Source organism: Papilio machaon, chromosome 8 (assembly GCF_912999745.1).
Source record: "Papilio machaon chromosome 8, ilPapMach1.1, whole genome shotgun sequence".
Taxonomy (NCBI): Eukaryota; Metazoa; Arthropoda; class Insecta; order Lepidoptera; family Papilionidae; genus Papilio; species Papilio machaon.
Genome location: NC_059993.1, coordinates 651,490 through 673,720, shown reverse-complemented (window position 1 = coordinate 673,720; position 22,231 = coordinate 651,490). Strand labels below are relative to the sequence as shown.

Here is a 22,231-nt window from a genome sequence, read left to right as displayed (position 1 = left end):
CCTACATTAAAATGATGTATCGAGTAATTATAGATCCTTAAATTTGCTAAATAAAAGTCTCAGGTGGCATATATCTATCATCTATGGATGTCTCACAAAAACCATGTTATTATGAACAAACTTCGATTAAATTGCACACGAAAAACAGCGTCGTAAGCTTACGGCGCTATTATATTATATTCGATATGAATCCTTATCCAAATAAATATGTTTGATGGCTAGAGTATTAAATGCAGATTACATTGGCCTTTAAACTATGTAATTCTGATCAATAGTTTGGAAGATATTAAATTATTAAAAACTACGCGCATTCGAAAAATGCTACTGCGGCGCGCGGCTGGACAAAATTAAAGGCACGCTACGATGTATTAGTTCGTTAATTTTCAATTTGTATACCGATTTTGATAATTATTTCATTGTTTAAAGGATAAGTGGTTATCTGGTGTATTCTAAATTAGTTTTTGAATTGAAGTACACACATATTAAATAGGAAAGTCCTTTTCTTTATTTGTCTTATTTATGTCCTTATACGTATTAAGGAAATTTGTAATTCAACTTCAAATTCACTAAAAATTGAGAAATAAAACAAACATTTTAAGAAAAAAAAATAGCCGACTTCAAAACAAAAAAAACTATCTCAAACAAAATGCGCTCAAAAGTAACTTAAAAAAAACAATTTCAAACAAAATGCACTCAAAAGTAACGTAAAAAAACAATTTCAAACAAAATTCACTCAAAAGTAACATAAAAAAACAATTTCAAACAAAATGCATTCAAAAGTACCATAAAAAACAATCTCAAACAAAATACACTAAAAAGAAACAAAATAATCCCATGAAAACTTCTTTCTTTCTTTCTTCTCTCTTTCAAAAACCCTCTAAACTCTAAAGAAAGTTCTCTTCTTTCTTGTAACATGTCTATATTGTATAATTATTGTTATTTTGGAGTCGGTTTCGGCCTAAGTAGGGACATAAACGTAAGTATGTCTAATACATCTCAAATATAAAATGTCACCTATTTACTTCGGCCGACACCGACTGCGAAATAACAATAATTATACAATATAGACATGTTACAAGAAAGAAGAGAACTTTCTTTAGAGTTTAGAGGGTTTTTGAAAGAGAGAAGAAAGAAAGAAAGAAGTTTTCATGGGATTATTTTGTTTCTTTTTAGTGTATTTTGTTTGAGATTGTTTTTTATGGTACTTTTGAATGCATTTTGTTTGAAATTGTTTTTTTATGTTACTTTTGAGTGAATTTTGTTTGAAATTGTTTTTTTACGTTACTTTTGAGTGCATTTTGTTTGAAATTGTTTTTTTTAAGTTACTTTTGAGCGCATTTTGTTTGAGATAGTTTTTTTTGTTTTGAAGTCGGCTATTTTTTTTATAGAAGTTGTTAAAATAAGTAGGAGAAAAACATCCAACTGTAAATAGGGCTAATGAGGGCTAATGGTTAATATATAACGACGTTTGTAACTCAGATAGTTTTTCAGAAATATACACTTAGTAGAACACCAATCTTTCTTTATTATGTCCAGACATCATTGCTACTGTTGGCAACACACAATATTTATTTTTATGTTGGCAATTATTTTGTACTTCCGTTTGCCGTTCATGATATGTTCGTACCTATTTTTTGTAACGCGTGTGCTAATTAAATAAACCAATGCTTTGTGTACATGAAGACTTTCCTTCACCTATGCCCAACCAGCGCCTAACATCCCGCTGCCTACAGCTACGCGTTCTAATTATCCTTAATTTAAAAGTTCTCTATATTATTTTCCAAAAGATTAAATGTTTTCAAGCGAGAAATTGCAACAAATAATATTGTATTGATTCTTCAATATTACCTGATCAATACGTAATCTAATAAATTATTCATGTTCAATTAAACTTAATGTAAAGTGAAATTAAACAAGTTACATAGATAACTGTCCAATGTGAACGTGGAACTAACAAGGTAATAAAGTTTTTTTAACCATACTAGAGCAAGAAACAAGAATCGATTTACCGAGGAAATGTCATAACGTTGCCAAACTCAATATTTAAGCCTCCCAATATACCCACATCTCTAACTGATTAGCTCCCTTCTGTCTTTAAAAAAAATTACTGACATGGCAATAAATCTTCTCATGGTTATAGAAAACACTAGGTAACTATTCCAACGATTATATTGTTCATTTCTACTGTGTGTTTACATTTAATTGAACTTCTCAGATTTAAATAATTTGAATTAATCTTTGATACACTTATTTGCGTGTCAAAACAACATCGCAATTTTGGACAATGTTTTCTCTTAAAACAAAAACCAGGCCGGGGTCGATCACTGCAGTGATATATTATTATTTTCTACAAAACAGGAATTACAATATAATTAATAAATACGTTCACTAAAGTGAATTTCTATGGTAACGCAAGAAAAGTTTAAACACAAAAGCACTGCGTAACACATATTTGACTGACATGAGAACTACATGTACAATGGACTTTGAAAATTTCCTAATTGTTTTATATCTGACAGCTATGATGGATTTAGCAGTCAGTTGTTATTTAGAAATAGTAACAATATTGTGCAATATTAAATTAATTTGTCTTGTTTATTTTTCTTTTTTGATAGTAACTATTTTACTACAATTTACTTTGGATCCAGAATGAAGCAAAGAGAAAAAAAAATTGTTTATGTATTAACTAGCTGTCGCCCGTGACTCCGTCCACTAGATAAAAAAACTTAATAAGTAGCCTATGTGTTCTTCCATACTATGATCTTCATTTATGCCAAATTTTAGCGAGATTCGTTTAATTGTTCTGAAGATAGGTATCTAACAAGAAACATCCATCCATCTAAACACTCACATCTTATATATATAAAAGAAAGTCGTGTTAGTTACACTATTTATAACTCAAGAACGGCTGAATCGATTTGACTGAAAATTGGTGGGCAGGTAGCTTAGAACCAGGAAACGGACATAGGATCATTTTTACCCCGTTTTTTATTTCTTATTCCGCGCGGACGGAGTCGCGGGTAAAAGCTAGTTATATATAAAAGAAAGTCATGTTAGTTACACTATTTATAACTCAAGATCGGTCGAACTGATTTAGCTGAAAATTGATGGGGAGGTAGCTTAGAACTAGGAGACGGACATAGGAACTTTTTTATCTTGTATGCATTTTTTTTATTGCGCGCGGACGGAGTCGCGGGTAAAAGCTAGTTTATAATATTAGTAAGATTTAAACGACTGTGATAATAATACAAAATATTTTTATTACTACAAATGATCTGCGTTTCTTTACACGAGTAAGTTTATTTTATATATATTTTTTAAAACCATTAACATTTAATAAAAGCAATAGCAATATATCATTAAACAAATTGCATCTTAAAATTACTTAAACCCATACAATCGATTTTAAGTCCAATTCTAAATACACAAGGTTTAAAATCAATTGTCTTTCATAGTTTACTTGACGTACAATACAATTTAACCTATATAATATATTACAATGATTAATTAAATATAAATTGTAGAGATTTTCATCAGCGCCGTTGAATCGAGAACAATTAATTTGGTAAACCTTTTCTTTGCGTCGAATTCAATTTATCAAGACTCTATTCGTATAATTATTTCTTGCGTAGAACTTTGCAATACAAAGGTTTCTTTTAACAAATGTATAAATTAAATTGCTTTTTTTATATGAACGATGTACGAAATGTTTTGAATGTTATATACTGTTTAACGTTAATCGTATTTCGTCTTGTTTCACCATTAAGGACTTAACACATTTACACCATTAAATTGGTTTCAACAAGTATTTTTCTCCAACAGGTCCAACATGTCAAATATTACAAACTATTAAATATTTATGGAATTTTACGTTTAATAAAAAAATTGTTTACCCGGTACTTTACAATGTGATCCAAAAGTTTGCTTCAATTTCATTTCTTTTTACCACCGCACGCAACTTGCCTATAATGAGATGTAATGATACGTTGTAACTTGGACACCGACGTGATGATTTGATTGCCACATTCGTAAAGGGTCTTGTTTACAGGAAAACGTATTGACAAAGTTATTATATGTCACCTTTACCGTGAATTTCAACTGTCGTGACATGTATTATAACACTTTCTCTTTCTTTTTCAAAAAGAATGTGAAGGATGGCAATATTGTTATAGTACAGGTGGTACGTACTGAATAATTTACCAACTTCACATTAACTACGTTCGTGTTAAAAGTGTATGAAAAATTATTTTTTTCACCTTTGACAATTTCATATAATTGAAAATGATGACTTATATTTTATTTTTTAACCTTAAAATCTTTAGATTTTGAGTTCAACTTGAAATAAATATCTTTGTTTAATATTTTTCACAAAATATGTGTTTGTCAGTAAATTGGTGGCTTTGACTGTTTTGTCTTTTTTTTTCACTGTTATAGTACCAGTTTAAAATGGCAATAATTATAACAAGATAAGTAAAACATAGTGTTGTCATACATACATAAAATATCGTTATAACTAACCATATTTGTGTGTTAAAACATATTAAAGTTACAGTTCATTTCCTTCACAACTGATTAACAAATGTCGATATATTTTCGACACTAATCTTGTATTTCCTTTCATTAATATAGTGCACGACTCTTACACAATCTACCGCAAGGTTTTTTTTATATCTAGTGACAACGTCTAATATAAGAGTAATACAATATGGTTTGATTTAAATTAAATTGTGCAACGTTAAGGAAGGAATTGAAATGCATTTGAGAATTTCTTGCAGCAATAAATAAACATGTCTTAGAAGATAATGTTGTAGAAATAATTTTTACAGTGGTAGATCCTGCAACAACAATATTTGTTGGGTGCACGAATTGGCTGGGTCGACCGGTGAAATACCACGACCACACAGAAGACAGGCGTCAAGTGGGAGTAATTCCGCGTTTCGTCTGATGAGTGTGGTACCGGAGGCCTAATTTTAGTCCTCTTTCCCTTCCCCCCCCTTTTCTTATTAGGAAGGGGAAGTGAATTTGGCGGAAGAGGGGACGCATAGGAAGGAGAAATATCCTCTGTCTGTGCGTCCCCTTCTCCGTTGATTAAAGGTAGGCAACGCATCTGCATTTGCGGATGTCTATGGGCAACGTTCGCCTCGCTATTTCGACGAATCCAGGTGGCCGTTTGCTCGTTTGCCACCTTATGATATAAAAAAAATAAGTTAGCCAAACTTATTTAAATTAGGTTAGTTTTAAATAGAAGATACTTTTTAAGTGTTGGATTAAATCTTAAAAAAAAATTATATCAATATTTTTAGCTGAAATCAGTGATCGAGAAATTGCGGAGTAGAAGGTAAGTGTGGTTTGGACATGTTATGCGGAAGGATCATGATCACATAAACAAAAAAGTAACGAGATTGAATGTGGATGCCATAAAGGTAGAGGAAGACCAAAGAAAATATGGATGGATTGTGTGAAAGAGGATAGGTATGCGTAAGAATTCAGATATGACGGCTGATAGAGATATATGGAGGAGTAGTACATACTGTGCCAACCCTCTATAGGGATTAGGGCAGGTTGATGATTATTTTTAGCTGAAATATCTATTACCAAATTGTATGGTACTTCGTATTAGAACACTTCCTTATATTGATAAGATGTTGAACCAATTACTTATTAATTTAAGTATAATATTATACGTTACGATGTACACATTTTATGTTTGAAACTTTATAATTCAATCCATTGTTAAAACAGATAAATCCGTTAATTTCGGTTATCAGTGATCTAGTCAGTTTAGGCCAGGAAAAGACAGGCGAGCAAGTTAGTTACCGTGAGAACTAACCGATTAGTCATTATATGCAGCCGTACTCGAGGCCGATTGCTCGCCGAATATCGATTATAATCGAAAAGGATATCGATTTTGTTACTATATAATTTTTAATAAACATTTTTAACAATGTCAATCGATATGAAACTTTCCAAATTATTTGCGACAAAATTTACATAACCTTTTTTATATTATGAAAAAGTTTATTTGCACGAACTCTCCGTTTGCAGTCAATTGTTTTTGTTCTAGACAACTGAAAGATTTCATTTGTTTTCTTTCCTGATCTTCATTTTCTTTAATTAGATTACGTCATAATTTTACGCTTTCAAAGTAAAATTTATTCAATTATTTCCATACTAGCTGTCGCTCGCGACTCTGTCCGCGCGGAACTAAAAAAAAAAGTAATGCCAAATATCAACGAGATCCTTTAAGCCCTACTGGAGATACCTACTAACAACCATCCATCCATTCATCCAAACATTCGAATTGATTATATTAGTTAGATTTAAAATAGGAAATCTTTTATTTTTCTTCGTAGTCAAGCAAAAACTACGTCAATTGGAGGTCGATTATTTGTAAAAGGGACATTGACAAGGCGGCTACTTCCGCGTTCGTGCGTGACGTATACAAATGTCACAATACCATAAATCAGACATACCACTCACATTCCATAAATCAGGCAATTGTTATCCCATGAAAGGAAAATTAGCACGATAAGCTATCAATAGCTAATGCTAATATTAAACTTTAAAGACATTGATGTAAGACTCAATTTACAATATCGCTGCATCAGGATCTGATTCTAGGATGGTAAGTATATCGTTACGAAATAATCTTTAATTCTTGGAATTTATGAAAACAAACGCTAAGCTTTTTTTACGATTTCAGCGTTGTGACATTGAAAAAAGTGCTGTAAGTTCTATGATCATTCCTAGATCAAAAAATATACTACAATTTATTCAAAAGAAAAAAACTATTTTAAATATTAGATTAAGAACCACTTAATTTTCTTATCTTACCTTAACACTTGCTTGGTAGTAACTTATTATTACCGAATTTCAATTAACATTGACCGCATTATTTCAATCTATGAGAACGGGACTTAAACAAAAAAATAACGTAGTAATAAAATCAATCAAAATACAATTTCTCTTTTGTTATTTATTGGTTCTGTATACATTTTTTGATGGTTTTTTATACCTTAATGAAATGTAATCTCTTTTCTAAACCAACTTGTTTATGCTTTGAAATCTTCTTGCCAAACAAAACTTATTAATTTCATTCATTTTCTTACATTTCGTATAAAAACATTATGTATGTCAGTTACTTCTCTTTATAAATCTTATGAAATAACAGTAAAAGGTTAATGATACATCTAACTGATGGTGACACAAGTTCTGCAACAAGGACAGATTAGGAAATTAATATATGAGTACATAGATCTTAGTACATACTACAAAAAATAACCAATACAAAACTCAAATTGTATTTTTATATACACTTGAAATAATTTACATAAAATTTTATTTCACCCGTTTTAACTAAACTCGAAGTTTTTGGTAGGACATGTTCACGATAGTAGTCGAAAGGTGGATTCGAAGCCACATTAGGCTATTGGGGCATCAAGAAAAAAGCGTTTTACAGTCGGACACAAACAAGATAGCTCTTGACCATTTAAAAAAAAGGTAACAACTTTAGATTATTATATAGTATATGTAATATTTTCTCCTAGATGTATATTTATACTACAGCTGACGTTCAAATAATTATAGAGATTCTAGATTCCAAAGTATACACTTATTTAATAGTGCAACTGGAGCTTAACTAGTATTTATGAAACTTGTCGAAAGTAACCAGGAATTCTGACATTAACTACTCCTTTATAATAACTGGAATAATACATCGCAATGGAGCATGCAATTAGTAATAGTCCATACATACAAAATTACCTAATATGTTATGTTACGTTATGTATATTCTTTACTATACATATTTTTACACATATTTTTTCATGAAGTTTAGAAAAAGGGAATTAATGTGACTTTACAGTTCCTTAACAATTAAAGCTAGATATTTTCAAACAAGTTTGAATATTACAGAATTAACTATAATAATCATTAAACCAATCCTAACATTTTAAAAACCATTATTTATTACATACGGTTTCTCAAACAGAAAAAAATAACTAACCAGAAACTTACGATGTTTAAACAACTAGCGTTATACAAATTCGACAACGGAACCCTAGAAATATTATGCTTCACGTTGTATCGCTGGTAATTTTGTCTCAGCGGACGTAATCGTAGATCTGAGTTGAAACGGCGGCAGAAAGTGAAGGACGCGGGGCCGGATGCTATTGCAAGCGTACTGCGCCGTGCGAACTGCGAACGTTAAGGTGCGTTTCCACTAGTGATGTTGTAACTTTATTGAAATGTATTGATGTACTTTGTTTTTTAAGACCAGTATTGTATGTATTGGAACGAAGTTCCTTATCGCGCGTTGTGAAAGGGGGCTAGACGGAAAAAATTCTTACGAAACTTGTCACGACACTTTTTGCTATATCACCATGGCAACGACGTGACAATATATAACGAAAATTCATAGAAATAAAATGTACTTCTTGTGAAGACTTAAGTTTCTTATGCATAGAATAAACATTGGTTCCTTCACTAATTAATTGAAAGGAACTTCGTTCCATCCGGGTGTCCCTTGACACCTTTCAAGTTTTTTGTTTATATTAGTTCTCTTTTTAAGTTATATTTGGTTAAATATGAATGCTGACTACTATGATTACTAGATTACAATATTACAATAGTATCTACTATAGTTATAATTACTGTCTTTAAATAAAAATCATAGATAACAATATGTTTTTACACTCGTTTGTGTAGTGTAAACCCACTGGCAAACATTATACCAGTCGCAGTACTCTAATTAGCAGAATGTAGTACATTCTTCGTAGTGTTGTAGTCGAAATCAAACGATCTGCGTGCGTGTGTACGACTGTCGCAACGCGTCCTACGGAAACTGCGTATTAAAATTTTACCGCTTGCTCAACTTTATGGCGATACAAATGCCAAGTGACTCATGTGGGATTTGTCGTATTAATGAACCGTAACACCATAAGCGGTTAGTACACCTTGAAATTAAAGTAATTTGCAGTTATAATTTTTCCGGTATTCACCAAGCTTGTAGATGTTTGTCTTTATATGAGAAGTGTGCCAGAAATGCACCCAAGAATTCTTAAGTTCTGTCTACCCAATTTTCTGAATGATAAATATGTATTTATAATTTTAAAAACGATGAGTATCAATGAATACTGATACTAACTTTTCACTTACAGACATAACTCAATTATCTTTCGCAAGAAGAAACAAGTTGTACTCTCCTAAACGGCATTTTTGTGTTATAAAATAAAAAGTAAAATTTTCAAGTACATATCTACGTGCACAAAGTCACATTAACAAAATAAACAACACCGCAATTCTCAACACAAGAGAAAATTGTCTTTATTATAAATCTCCATGAATTAATTCATGCCTACTGGCTCGAACTCCTTGACATTACGAGAAAAGTACATCAAAATGGACTTACATTCACAAACAATAATCACACTTATTGCTCAGAAAGTTGAACTTAATACGCCATGAACACGCTGAGAACTAGGGGTTAAAGCGAGTATATTGTAAAGGTTAATTTAAACTGAATGGTGTAAAAACAGCTAGAGAGAGGCAGCGCCCTTCAGCGGCACCGCTCGGTGGTTCCGGTAATAAGACAAAGAGTTATTAATTACAATGAATACGGCATTTCTATGTACATAATATGTCTATCATAACAGGTGTTTATGAGCAGCGATCACACCAAGTAACCACTCGTCCGTTTACCACCTTTTAGATGAAGAAAAAATAATTATTCTACGATTTACTAAAGTAAACAAAACAAAAGAAATAGACACCTCCATCAAAAACACCTACTCTATGGTAGTCAGCTTTGTAAATATTGTAATATCAGCGCACTCTTGTTGCCATTAAATTTACATTTACACGTGAGTAAATGAGTATGAATTATCGATATGAAATCGATTCACACATTTGCAAGGAATACGAGATACATTTATATCTCACGAAATCATTTCAAAACAATTCTATATTCAAACAGTTGTAGATACACTGGACCGTTGTAATACCACGACCATACAGGAGACAGGCATGAAGTGCAAGTAATTCCTGTGTCTAATAAGTTTGCATTTCAAAAGCCTAATTTTAGTCCCCGTGCCCTTTCCAACCTTTTCTTTGAAAGAGGAGATGAGAATAGCAGTGCAAGAACTCATAAGAAAGTTAAATATCCACTTTTTGTGCTTTCTCCTCTGTCATTTAAAGGTATACAATGCATCTGTTAATGCAGATGTCTATCCGCAAAGGTCACTTCTCAATTTCGGCGAATTCAAATGGTCGCTTGCCATTTGCCATATTTTGCTATAGAAAACATGACTTTAAAGCAATCAGAGCAATTAGATTTTATCAAAAAGTGTAACAGAAATTCGTCAAACATTTACAAGTTTAATTTATATTATATTAAGTTAGTAAAACTGATTTAATTAAAGATAGCAGCCGTTTTTGTGTTTAAATTTACTTGTAATATTTTTTATTAACTCTGTCAACAGATTATAAATAACACAGATAAGAAACCCTTTTATGACACGCTTAATAAAATTTTTATATTGAATATTTTCAATGTCATGTATTGTATTAGAAATCAAACTAAAACGATATATATTAAAATAAATGCTCGATAACGAACTGCCGCTTTCAAAGTGGTCACTAAGGGAGACTGTTATTGTAGGTTCCTCGCATTAAATCTGCAATAAGACTAAGCTATGGTAAGTGCAAAAGTTAATGCCTTATAGACAGACGCTTGCCAGTTACCTGCTACGTGACTATAAAATGTTTAAAAATACTATTTAAAACAAATGACTAACAATCTTATAATATAAAGAGTGATTGCCAAGGCAAAGTCCGAACACGTGGCCAGCATTGGTGAGAGGCTAGTGCACCTTCCTTCGGGAACTCGTGCTTTCTGGTCTCTTGCCAAGGCTGTGCAGGGGAACTTCTGTAAGCCGTCCTTACCATCTCTGCGCAGGGGGGATGACTCGCTGGCCCACACCGCAAAAGAGAAAGCCGATCTTCTGGGCTCTCTTTTCGCGGCCAACTCGACTCTGGATGACAAAGGTAACTCGCCGCCGAAAATCCCATGCGGCGAGACCTCTATGTCCGAAATCCAGTTTATCCAGAGATCAGTGCGGAAATCGCTGCAATCTCTGGATATTCACAAGTCGAGTGGGCCTGACGGGATACCCCCCATCGTGCTTAAGACTTGCGCTCCTGAGTTGGCACCGGTTTTAACGCGCTTGTTCCGGTTCTCCTACTCCTTAGGCGTTGTCCCGAAATCATGGAAGACCGCCATAATCCACCCGATCCCAAAAAAAGGCGATGGCTCAGATCCGTTCAACTACAGGCCGATCGCCATTACCACCTTGTTCTCGAAGGTCATGGAAACGACCATCAATTGCCAACTTATGAGGTACCTAGAGGAGCATCAGCTGATTAGCGATCGTCAGTACGGTTTCCGACAACGTCGCTCAGCTGGTGATCTTCTTGCGTACCTCACGCATCGATGGTCGGAGGCAATCGAGGGCAAGGGGGAGGCCCTGGCGGTTAGTTTGGACGTGGCCAAAGCCTTTGATCGGGTGTGGCACAAAGCACTTCTTGCGAAGTTGCCTTCCTACGGGCTGCCCGAGAAACTATGCGCCTGGATTTCTAGCTTCTTGGAGGGTCGGAGCATCAAGGTCGTTGTTGACGGTGCGTGCTCTGACCCGAAACCAATCAACGCTGGTGTCCCACAGGGCTGTGTACTGTCGCCCACCTTGTTTCTTCTGCATATCAATGACATGCTGCAATTTAGCAACATTCATTGTTATGCAGACGATAGCACGTGTGACGCACTGTATAAGGCCCGTGCCAATGTTTCTCGGGCTACTGCCGATGAGAACCGGACCAAACTTGTGTCTGAGCTGGAGACCCTACTGGGTGAAGTTTCGGATTGGGGTCGACGAAATCTCGTTGAATTCAATCCCAAAAAGACACAAGTATGCGCCATTACCGCTAAAAAACAACCCTTTGTCGTAGATCTTCGTTTTGAGGGCACTCCCCTGGTTGCCTCAGCCAGTATCGGTATTCTCGGCGTTGACATATCGAGTGACGTTCAGTTTCGCGGTCACTTGGAAGACAAGGCCAAGCTGGCCTCCAAAAAGCTGGGTGTGCTCAGTAGGGCGAAGCAGTATTTCCAGCCGGGCCACCGCCTACAACTGTACAAGGCGCAAGTTCGGCCCCACATGGAATACTGCTCGCACCTCTGGGCGGGAGCACCTCAATACCAGCTTCTTCCATTTGACCGCATACAACGGAGAGCGACTCGAATCGTCAACGACCGAGCTCTTACCGATCGGCTTGATACTCTGGCCTTGCGGAGGGACGTCAGTTCTCTCTGCATCTTTTATCGTTTGTACCACGGGGAGTGTTCCGAAGAACTGTTTGGAACGATTCCTGCCGCCGAGTTTCGTCATCGGACGACCCGACAGACCGCCAGGTACCATCCATACCATCTGGATGGCTGGCATTCCACAACAGTGCGGTTCTCGCGAAATTTCTTGCCGCGCACGGCCGCGTTGTGGAATGGTCTGTCCTCGGCGGTATTTCCAAACCACTACGACTTAGGGTCCTTCAAGAAGCGAGCGTATCACCATCTCAAAGGCCGGCAACGCATTTGCGATTCCTCTGGTATTGCAGATGTCCATGGGCGTCGATGATCACCTTGGTGTTCTCGCTGCTCGTTTGCCCCCTTCTCTTATAAAAAAAAAAAAAAAATATTATAAACTAGCTGTCGTCCACGACATCGTCCGCGCGGATTTTAAAAAAAACTTTATAAGTAGCCTATGTGTTCTTCCAGACTATGTTCTCCATCTGTACCAAATTCCATCAAGATCTATTTAGCCGTTCCGGAGACACCTTCAATCAAACATCCATCCTTCCATCCATTCACCCAAACATCTAAACATTAGCATTTATAATATAATATTAATAAGATGTGAAAGTTTAGAAAGATGGATGGATGGATACTAGGTAGAAGATATCTCCGGAACGGTTGAACGGATCCTAATGAAATTTGGCTCAGATATAGAACATAGTCTGGAAGAACACATAGGCTACTTATGACTTACTTTTAATATCATGCGGACGGAGTCGCAGGTGACGCCTAGTATTATATGAATTCATTAGATTGTTTGTTTTGATTGAAGGCCAATGAACTTACGAGAGAGTTTATCTGTAGTGATATGTCAAGGATTTACGCCGCCCTGTTAAATGTCACCGTACTTCTAAAAAGCTCACGTTCTGACAATGTTCATGTTTTATATCTTCAAACGTGAGGACAATGTTTAGGCGGACCTTATTTCTATTAATTTAATATGTGGCAGTGTATTTTAACATATAGATGTTCTAGTAATAATGTCACCGACAAATTTTGAATGTTGTAAATTCATAATAGGACTAGATATATTTAGAATCATCAGATTAAAAATTCGATAACTTGATTGTAATGCGTTGATGTCTTTAAAACGGATGAAAAAAAAATTATAAAAATGGAAAATTACTACTAAAGTATTATTACCTAACTCCTAATCTTTTGCAAACATTGAAATTGTTACAGCACGCGTTATTTTATACTAGGTCGAGTTATGTAAATTTAGATAGCATCGGTATGTCAGTACATCAGTTAAAGTTTGACCTCTGAAGTCATCATTACTCTATGTCAAGGGTATACATTAAAACACTGTTTTAAACACGTGCCATTAAAGAAGAATTTTCATTGTTGACGTACTTGTATAGAAACATATTGCTATCCCTTTCACTATCTTTGAAAAAAACAAAGACAATGTGTGAATAACAAGTGACACGACAGAAGAATTCTACTTTTAAAATTTCAGCGACTTTTTTCTTCGTACTCTTAGCAGTAATACTGGCAGTTATTTTGTTCTCATTATTTCAAAAGCAATTTATAATATTTTTTATAACCAGCTTAAAATTATTTCTTTTTTAATAAAGTATCACTAGGTCACGCGGAAAATCCTTCTACATAAAAGTATAAACAGAACTTACTTTTTAAATTGCACAACTATGAAATAAATTATAACAAAAGCTCACTCTAACTAAGAAGGTAATAATTACTTTTCTATTCCAGCATTACTTGATAACTACATACGTATATAGGAATATATCCATACTCTTGAAGGGGATAGGAACGGTAATTTAAAACACAAAAGAAAAATCGCATGATTTTTACTTGAAAAAAACCATATTTAATTTTATGAATTTATTTAAACCATGTAAGGTTGTTCTGATTTGTAGAAAATGCATTACGTATAAAGGTCAATCAGTTTGTATGGGCAATAAATTTAGATCCTGCTTATCCCAGACAATATGCAACAGTAGAACTGTAAAATTTAAAAACCTTAACTCATTCCGTGAACTCAATTTACGTTTTGTTCCTGCTTCGAAGTTATAATAATAGTTAATCGTTGTATGGAATTTTTCCATTAAAATTAAGTATCGTTTAAATTAAATTAATAATTTTACAGAGATATTTTGTTTATTATATGTACAAATTTCTTAGCAAAACCTAAGCTAATGACTTGAAATATTAGTCTTACATTAAGTTTAAATTCATCAATTGTGTAAATTGAGTAATTGTGTAAGGTTTTGTGTAAAATGTGTATAATTCATAAGACTTTTTTATGGAATCAAATCTCACACGATGTTTAAAGGGACATATAGCAACGCATAACAAGTCATTTGTTTCAAATGCGTTGTCATATCTCCCTTGAAACAGAGATGAACGCGGAAAGGAATTTTTTCTACCAGTTCCCATTCGTATACTTAGAAAAATAACATCTTCTTGGTAGTAGAATTGTATAGAATGTCTTATTACATACGTAGTAGTATTTCAATTATGTTTAAGAGAATATTTTGTAGTGTTATTACACAAACTCAAAGTATCACCGTATTTACTCACAAGTGTTCTGTATTACAAAATGAACAGATCTCCGCGAAGTAATAACGTAATTTGCCTCAAAGTAATCCACATATCGCCTTACTTTTAAATAATTTTGTAATAAAAAAATAACTTTTTAAACGCGTTCCAGATTACAAAATGTTATACGACCTTAATTTCGACGACCTTCGCCTTAGAGCTATTCCGTATCATCTCTCTTAATTTATCATATTTACAAATTCTCGACTTATGAAACCGCGCCGACATTGGCGGAGTGCTCTTTAGTGTGCAACGACACGGAAACGTAACGACTTATTCATATTATCATTATTCTAATTTCAATTCTGATAACTTTCTGTTATTGTGACAAAAACAATATTAAAAATAAAATCCAAGAAGTTAACACAGAAGTAGAATGAAAGTAAAAATATGGAATAACATTTAAAAATACAATATATTTTAGATTACAAGTATATCTTATCCTATCTTTGAAATTAGAGCAACTCGGAACGTTGATTTTACATTTCTTATTAGTTATTCGTAAAAACTTCTACGTATTAACTAGAAGAAAATTATTAAAAAAAAGGAATTTTACAGCAATTTTTTTTATTAATAACCTGCTTTCTAATTATTTGTATGTTTTTTACAAAAACATGTATATAATTTTTAAGTTAAAATAAAAGTCGTGGGGTATAAAATGTGTTAGCAGTTGCCATAAAATTACATAAGTAATGAACGTTCTCGCGATACACGCGGTCATTTTACATTCCATATTAACTCAATAAGTACTGATCACTTGTTTTTCGGGTGAGCAGGAAACTTTTAAAGTCTTTACTGTTTTTTATATGCGATTTCGCTCAAATAGCATCAAGAGATAGCTTATTAAAGCGCAATACTCCGTTAACGTAAGTCACATACGAGAATTGCGAATGTGACACAACTGAAAAGGTTTTCGAAATCGATTTTTAAGATCGCAAATTGCAGATATTGCATTTGCAGTTGTTGCCAAATGTGTTACAGTTTTTCGTAAAATTATGAAAATATTAAATGCAACGTTATTAAATAATTAAAAAGTAGTAATTAGTGGTTTTGATGTCCTACTTCTTTGGCTTAAGTTTTTAATATTTAATATTTAATTTAATTTCACTGTATGTGCAATTTATACAGCGTATTATTTCTCTGAATCAGGGGGTCTATCACGAATATTTGCGGTATGCGTTTTTGTAACGTCATCGATAAAATATGTCAAAATTTACTGTACAAATCTAATACAATTTTTTTCGATGACATTACGAATACTTTCTCAATTATATTCGTGATAGCCTCTCTGTTACTTAAAAAAAAACAGTTGTCAAAAGCTGCTAAAATAACTCGGTTTTTATAAAACTTTTGTAATTTAATTTGTTCAAAAGACGTCACATAACACTTAGTTTACCTCCAAGAATAGAAGTCAAAGTGACCTTAGTAAAAGTTGACTAAGTGACCGCGTACTTAAAGTAAACAAGTCAAAATCAGCATAGCAATCGTGCCCTATGACTCGTCCACGGGAAAGGTACAACCAAGGTCTACTATACAGTAATAATATCACAATTATAACATTTACTACGGACAGAGACAAGGCAAATTGTAACGACATTTACACGTAATTGCCTTGAAGGATATCGAGAATACATTATGTTTTTCTATAATAACGTTCCATTTGATTGAAGCAATTTGATAAATTGTTTGATTTTGTAATAGGTTTGAATGATACCATTTATCAAAGTTAACGATAATTAATCCTTTCCATATAGATATTTATATATCTTACAAATAATAAAGACTTTAAATCTCGAAAAATTACTAACTTATGCCATAATATTTATAAATTCTAATACCCTCGAATATAATAATAATAATAATAAACTTCTTTATTGTCATCATAAGGAATACAATATTTCAGGCATTAATAACAGAACAAAAAATATGACAACAATGGGCTGCAGGCTCAACGTAGACCGCAAGACCTTGTGGAGCTGGTTTTCAGCCTGTCCCAGTGGGCCATGCGCCCGTTCAGAGGTGAATATCTTCACAGGTGTCGACTAAATAGATTTTTATCCCAAAAAAAAGTCTTCTCCTTATTAATATTAATATTTGAAATATACAGTCGAAACCTGAATAAGCGAGAAACTCAGTTAGAGGCAAACCTCTGTAAGCGAGAAAAACACAGTCCTTTAGACTCTCACTTATCCAGATTCGACTGTATTTATTTATCCTGAGTTTCGCAACATGCGGATAATTAGCAGTAAAAATCGTTATTATCATTATTGCAGTGATCGCCGGAGATCCAACTCAAACTGAAGTTATTATACATGATTGTTGGAGAGGAACATCCGAATGATGTTAACACGTCAGATCAATAATATATTATATATTTCCTGTTGCTACAATTACATACACACACTTTAGAGCGAGAGTCCGAAATGTGAAGAGGTGTTATTAAAAAGCAATCAAACAAAGCATAATTATGTTTTAAAACTTATTTTTAAGACACTTAAAGTTATAAGTTAAATAAAATATAAATAAATCTCTCTGCTTATTTTTGTAACATTTACAAATACGAGTATGTTACAAAATTAACGTACACTAACAATTAGTCTCATTTACACAAAAATGTAACAACTACACATGTTACAAAACGTGCTAATTTTCGCAAATCCGCGCAATTACTCTAAACGTCACAACACCTGGTAGTGTGAAGAGGTGATTACTCCAAACGTCACATTAAGAAGCAGTGTGGAGCCGCCTTAAAGTATATTGTTATCAAGATGTGTTACGTTAGCGACAGATTAAGTTCACGCCAGGCAGAATGCCGGCAAAAGTAGGTGAGAACTTGTTTGTTTTTTTATCCAACATTATGCAACAAATGCTAATTGCATTTATTGTCTTAAGAAAGAATAATGCAACTATTTCACATTTGATATAATTTAAAGGAACACTAACTGCGCTTTTAGAATAATACTTTTTCTTTCGGTGTTTGCGTCAACATTCGTAAGAAACATAAAATAATCCTATCCTCTTCTCACTTGATTAAAGGTAGGCAACGTATCTGCATTTACGGATGTCTATGGGCAACGGTCGCCTCGCTATTTCGGCGAATTCAGGTGGCCGTTTGCTCGTTTGCCACATTTAGCTATTAAAAATACAGTAGACTATATTGCATAACACCTTTACACACGACCTTTTTGTTAATTTCTAGAAAATACCAGAACTCTAACAATTGCCAATCAAGATTCAAGCAAAGTATAATATATATCCAGCAGGTACATTGTTACATTTCGCTATATCACTGCCATAAATATTTCTTTCACAACAGAAGTTATACCTCAAAATGGTCGCCATCTATTCACTTTACTATGTTATTATGCAAAGCAACGTACTAATACTGCAACACACGCATATAACAGCTATAAACCCAGCAAAGTAATTTACGATAAATTTGACAGACATGATGAAGTGGCAATATTATTTATCACATTAATACGAGTTTTCGTTGGCAATTAATTTGTTCAAAATAAAAGTGAGGCTTCCATCCTTGCAACACTGATATATGTTTATCCTGTAACTATGCTTTTATGTCAATAAATCATACTACGATACACGTCTAAAGTTGTTAGCGCTAATATGTAGAGTCAGATTAACAGCGGAAAATACGGTGCATTTTTTTTTTCAAGATGTTTAAGTTTATAAAAAAATAATTAAAGAACTTGTTATAATCTTGAATTTTGAATTAGCTTTAAAGGAAATGAAAATTACTTCTGGAAAAACAGATTTCTATATTTAAAAAACAAATAAGTAAATGAAAAAAATTCTTCGGAACCGGAAAATAATTGATTTGAAAAAAGAATTCTTCCTCATCACAGATAAAATAAATGTCGACTACATAATACACATGTAAACTAGTCAATTAGAAAATGCACATTTATGGAACATCATTATTATAAAAAGACTCATCATTCCCCGCTTGCACTAATCCCATACCCGCGTTCCGTAACACGTAACATAAAAATGTTACAATAAGTACGCACCGATTACAGTTTAACCGGTGCATTGTGTAACATCCATTGATTGATGGCAATATTACCGTACGTAACGTTCTAGTAATTAGCCAATAAATTTAGTAATAAATACCTAAATATTTGTTAACTTGCAACATTCAATGTGAAAGAAGCGGTACAATTTAATTGTCTTAATTAACTAGCTAACACACAAAACTAATGCGCACTAAATAACCTGTAAATTTGAGTAATTATAATACAGACCTTCGATTCATATTTTACGTATTTTATAGAGATTACGACTGAATTTGAGGTTATTATTTGAAATGAAACGCTTCTAAAAACAATTATTTAATTCAACATAAATAGAACGGACATAATTAAGGCTAACGATAAGTTATTATTCTGAAATAAATTACATACATTTTTGTATTTCTAATTTAGTACTTTAATCACCATCTTCTCTAGTAATTAAAATGTTTTTTTTTTTTCGATGAAAATATTAAATCTTATAATGACGCTCTAAAATTTTACACATGCTACTTACAAAAGTTATTGCCTAATCTGATGGAGAATTCTTACAAACGCCATAACTGTTTCGGCATGGTCGGCGGTAAGAATGGGAACAGTTTCATCAGCTTTGAACTACGCCTTTACTTATAATAGCGGATACAAAACCTGTTTAAACGTATTCAATTAAGTTCCGCAAACAATAAAAAACTACATCCTTGAGAAAAAAATGTTACACCATATATTGTTTGTAAAATTAAAATTGTTAATGTGAAAAAAAATTACTATTTTACAGATTTTAAGGACCAAATAACTTATTAATTTTATATAGTTGTTGTAGATAAGTTATTTAATAACTTTTTTTAATCAATTTCTATTCTTTTGAAAGCTATTCTTTTTAATTGCAAGATTGAATTTTATTTAAAAGATAAATAATAAAAAAAGAAACATTTCCCTTAAACATATTATTATGATATTATGAGTGACAGTATGATGAGTTTTTACTGTTTGAACAACACAAAAACACATTGTCGTCTCTGTTATTTTCAAGTGAATGAAAGGGATAACGCTATGTTTGTCTACACATATTATAACTGTGGCAACTAACTGGATGATGAATGAGATTTAACTTATCGTCAATCTTGTTTCAAAACAAACCAAAACTGTTTATCAATGATCTTAAATATTTACAAACTGAACCATATTTACTCATTACATCAAGATATCAACTGTACAATTAAGTTGGAATACTGAATATGATTTAATTTAATTATAAGATTATGCAATAAACATGCGAAAGTTATAGCTGGGGATAGTATGCGAAATCTAACCTACATAGGCATTCCTTGTTTTCCGTAAACAGTTCCACTAAAATGGTACTAAATTATATCGACGTATTAATCCTTAATACATTGACGTTGCAATGCGTTTTATGAAATACTAGAAATTGCTTAAAATCATGAGCTGAAAGAGATATTATTTATTACCAAAAATACAACAGCATTACATAATTAAAACCAAAATGTACAGTTATTTATACTTCACTGATGTATGTTCACTAAGATAGTCTATGTACATTTAGTATGAGAAATCTACACTAATCTTAAAAATCATTGAAAGACTCTTGAGTTTAAAAGTAAGACGCGGATACCGGAGGCCTAATTTTAGTCCTCTTTCCCTTCCTACCCTTTTCTTATTAGGAAAGTATGGGAAGGGGAAGTGGATTAGGCGGAAGAGGGGACGCATAGGAAGGAGAAATATCCTCTTTCTGTGCGTCCCCTTCTACGTTGATTAAAGGTAGGCAACACATCTGCATTTGCGGATATCTATGGGCAACGGTCGGCTCGCTATTGCGGCGACGCCAGGTGGCCGTTTGCTCGTTTGTCACCTTATGATATAAAAAAAAAAATATGAGACCAAATGCCTAGGTAGAGATTTGATAGGGTGGACACATTTCACGTAGCGATTCAGGGCATTTTTGATACATCATTGTGAATAAACCTAGCAGCTTTAAACATTACTTCTGGCTGAAAACAAATCTTAAATCTGGCATCATCCTATTAGTACTTTAACTATTTATGACAGAGCATAATGTTTCCCTTTAAAACGAGTATATTATCAAAGTTATTCACTATGTTTTCATATCTTTTGTCAGATACTTCGTGAGCACCGTGCTGCAGTTCCAGATTCACCGGGCGCTGTGCACGCGCACGGGTCAGTACATCCCCGGAGAGCCAACGCGCCCGCTACATAAGTGCGACATCTACCGGAATCCGGAAGCTGGCAGGATACTCAAGTATGTATAACAAACACGAACCGTAACCTAGCAAGAAAGCAGAGATATCCATTTGGAGTCTGTCACACAACTGTCGCCTCTTTTATATTTATACTAAGAAGGAGTTAAGTACATAACAACTGTTGGTACCACATAAAAATAAAATAAATTAGTAAAACTTTCACAAAACTCCTAGTCACCGAACGGAAAATTTTAAGAAAATTTTTAGGGCCAGTGCAAAAAGAGGATGGAACGTGGCGCATCAGAAAAAACACTGAGATTGAGAAACTGGTGGCCGAGCCCAACATCATTGGCGAGATAAAAGCTTAACGACTCCGCTGGCTCGGCCACTTAGAAAGAATGGATGATGTTCGTGGTGTCAAACGCGCATATATGGGACGACCGAGTGGTCGGCGCCCAGTTGGCCGTCCCAGATATCGCTGGATGGATGAGGTAAATAGAGATCTTCGGGACCTACAGGTCCGAGATTGGGTCGGGACGGCGCGGGATCGGAAAAAGTGGAGACTTTTGTTGTCGGAGGCCAAGGCCCACTTTGGGTCACTGCGTCACCCTAGTTAGTTAGTTAGTTTTAAAACTTTCACATTTATTTCAACAATTATTTATCACGCATTTTAAGCTAAAGGTATAATTAATCTTAACTAAAGATATCAAGCAAAAGACATAAAAAATCAACCCTGAGTATAACTCAATAACATAATGTACGAAATAGCGATGCGTGAACAAAAAACGAGTAAATAAAGTGAGTCGGTCGTAATCGCCGCCGTCGTCGCCGTCTGTCATTGAGGAAGTGACCAATTGCTTTAAGAGCACGATGCGGGCAGCGGGTAGCGGGCCGCTAAAATACTCGTTATGCTATTTTGATACGGGTGCAGACCAGTAAGGCAGGAAGAAAATGCAGTACTGCTGTTGTATGAATAAACAATTACTCCAAATAAAGTCCCCTAAATAAATGTCCCTTTACAAAATCAC

General features: G+C 33.8%; 1 protein-coding gene across 1 annotated transcript in view; it reads left to right on the top strand.

The window, feature by feature from the left end:
• The window catches only part of LOC106720249 (angiotensin-converting enzyme), a 108,832-nt gene that overhangs the window by 74,678 nt on the left and 11,923 nt on the right, over positions 1 to 22,231 (top strand). The window contains exon 10 of the mRNA XM_014514847.2: positions 21,122 to 21,262. Coding sequence (XP_014370333.2) covers positions 21,122 to 21,262 — 141 coding nt within the window. The remainder of the gene's footprint in view (positions 1 to 21,121; positions 21,263 to 22,231) is intronic.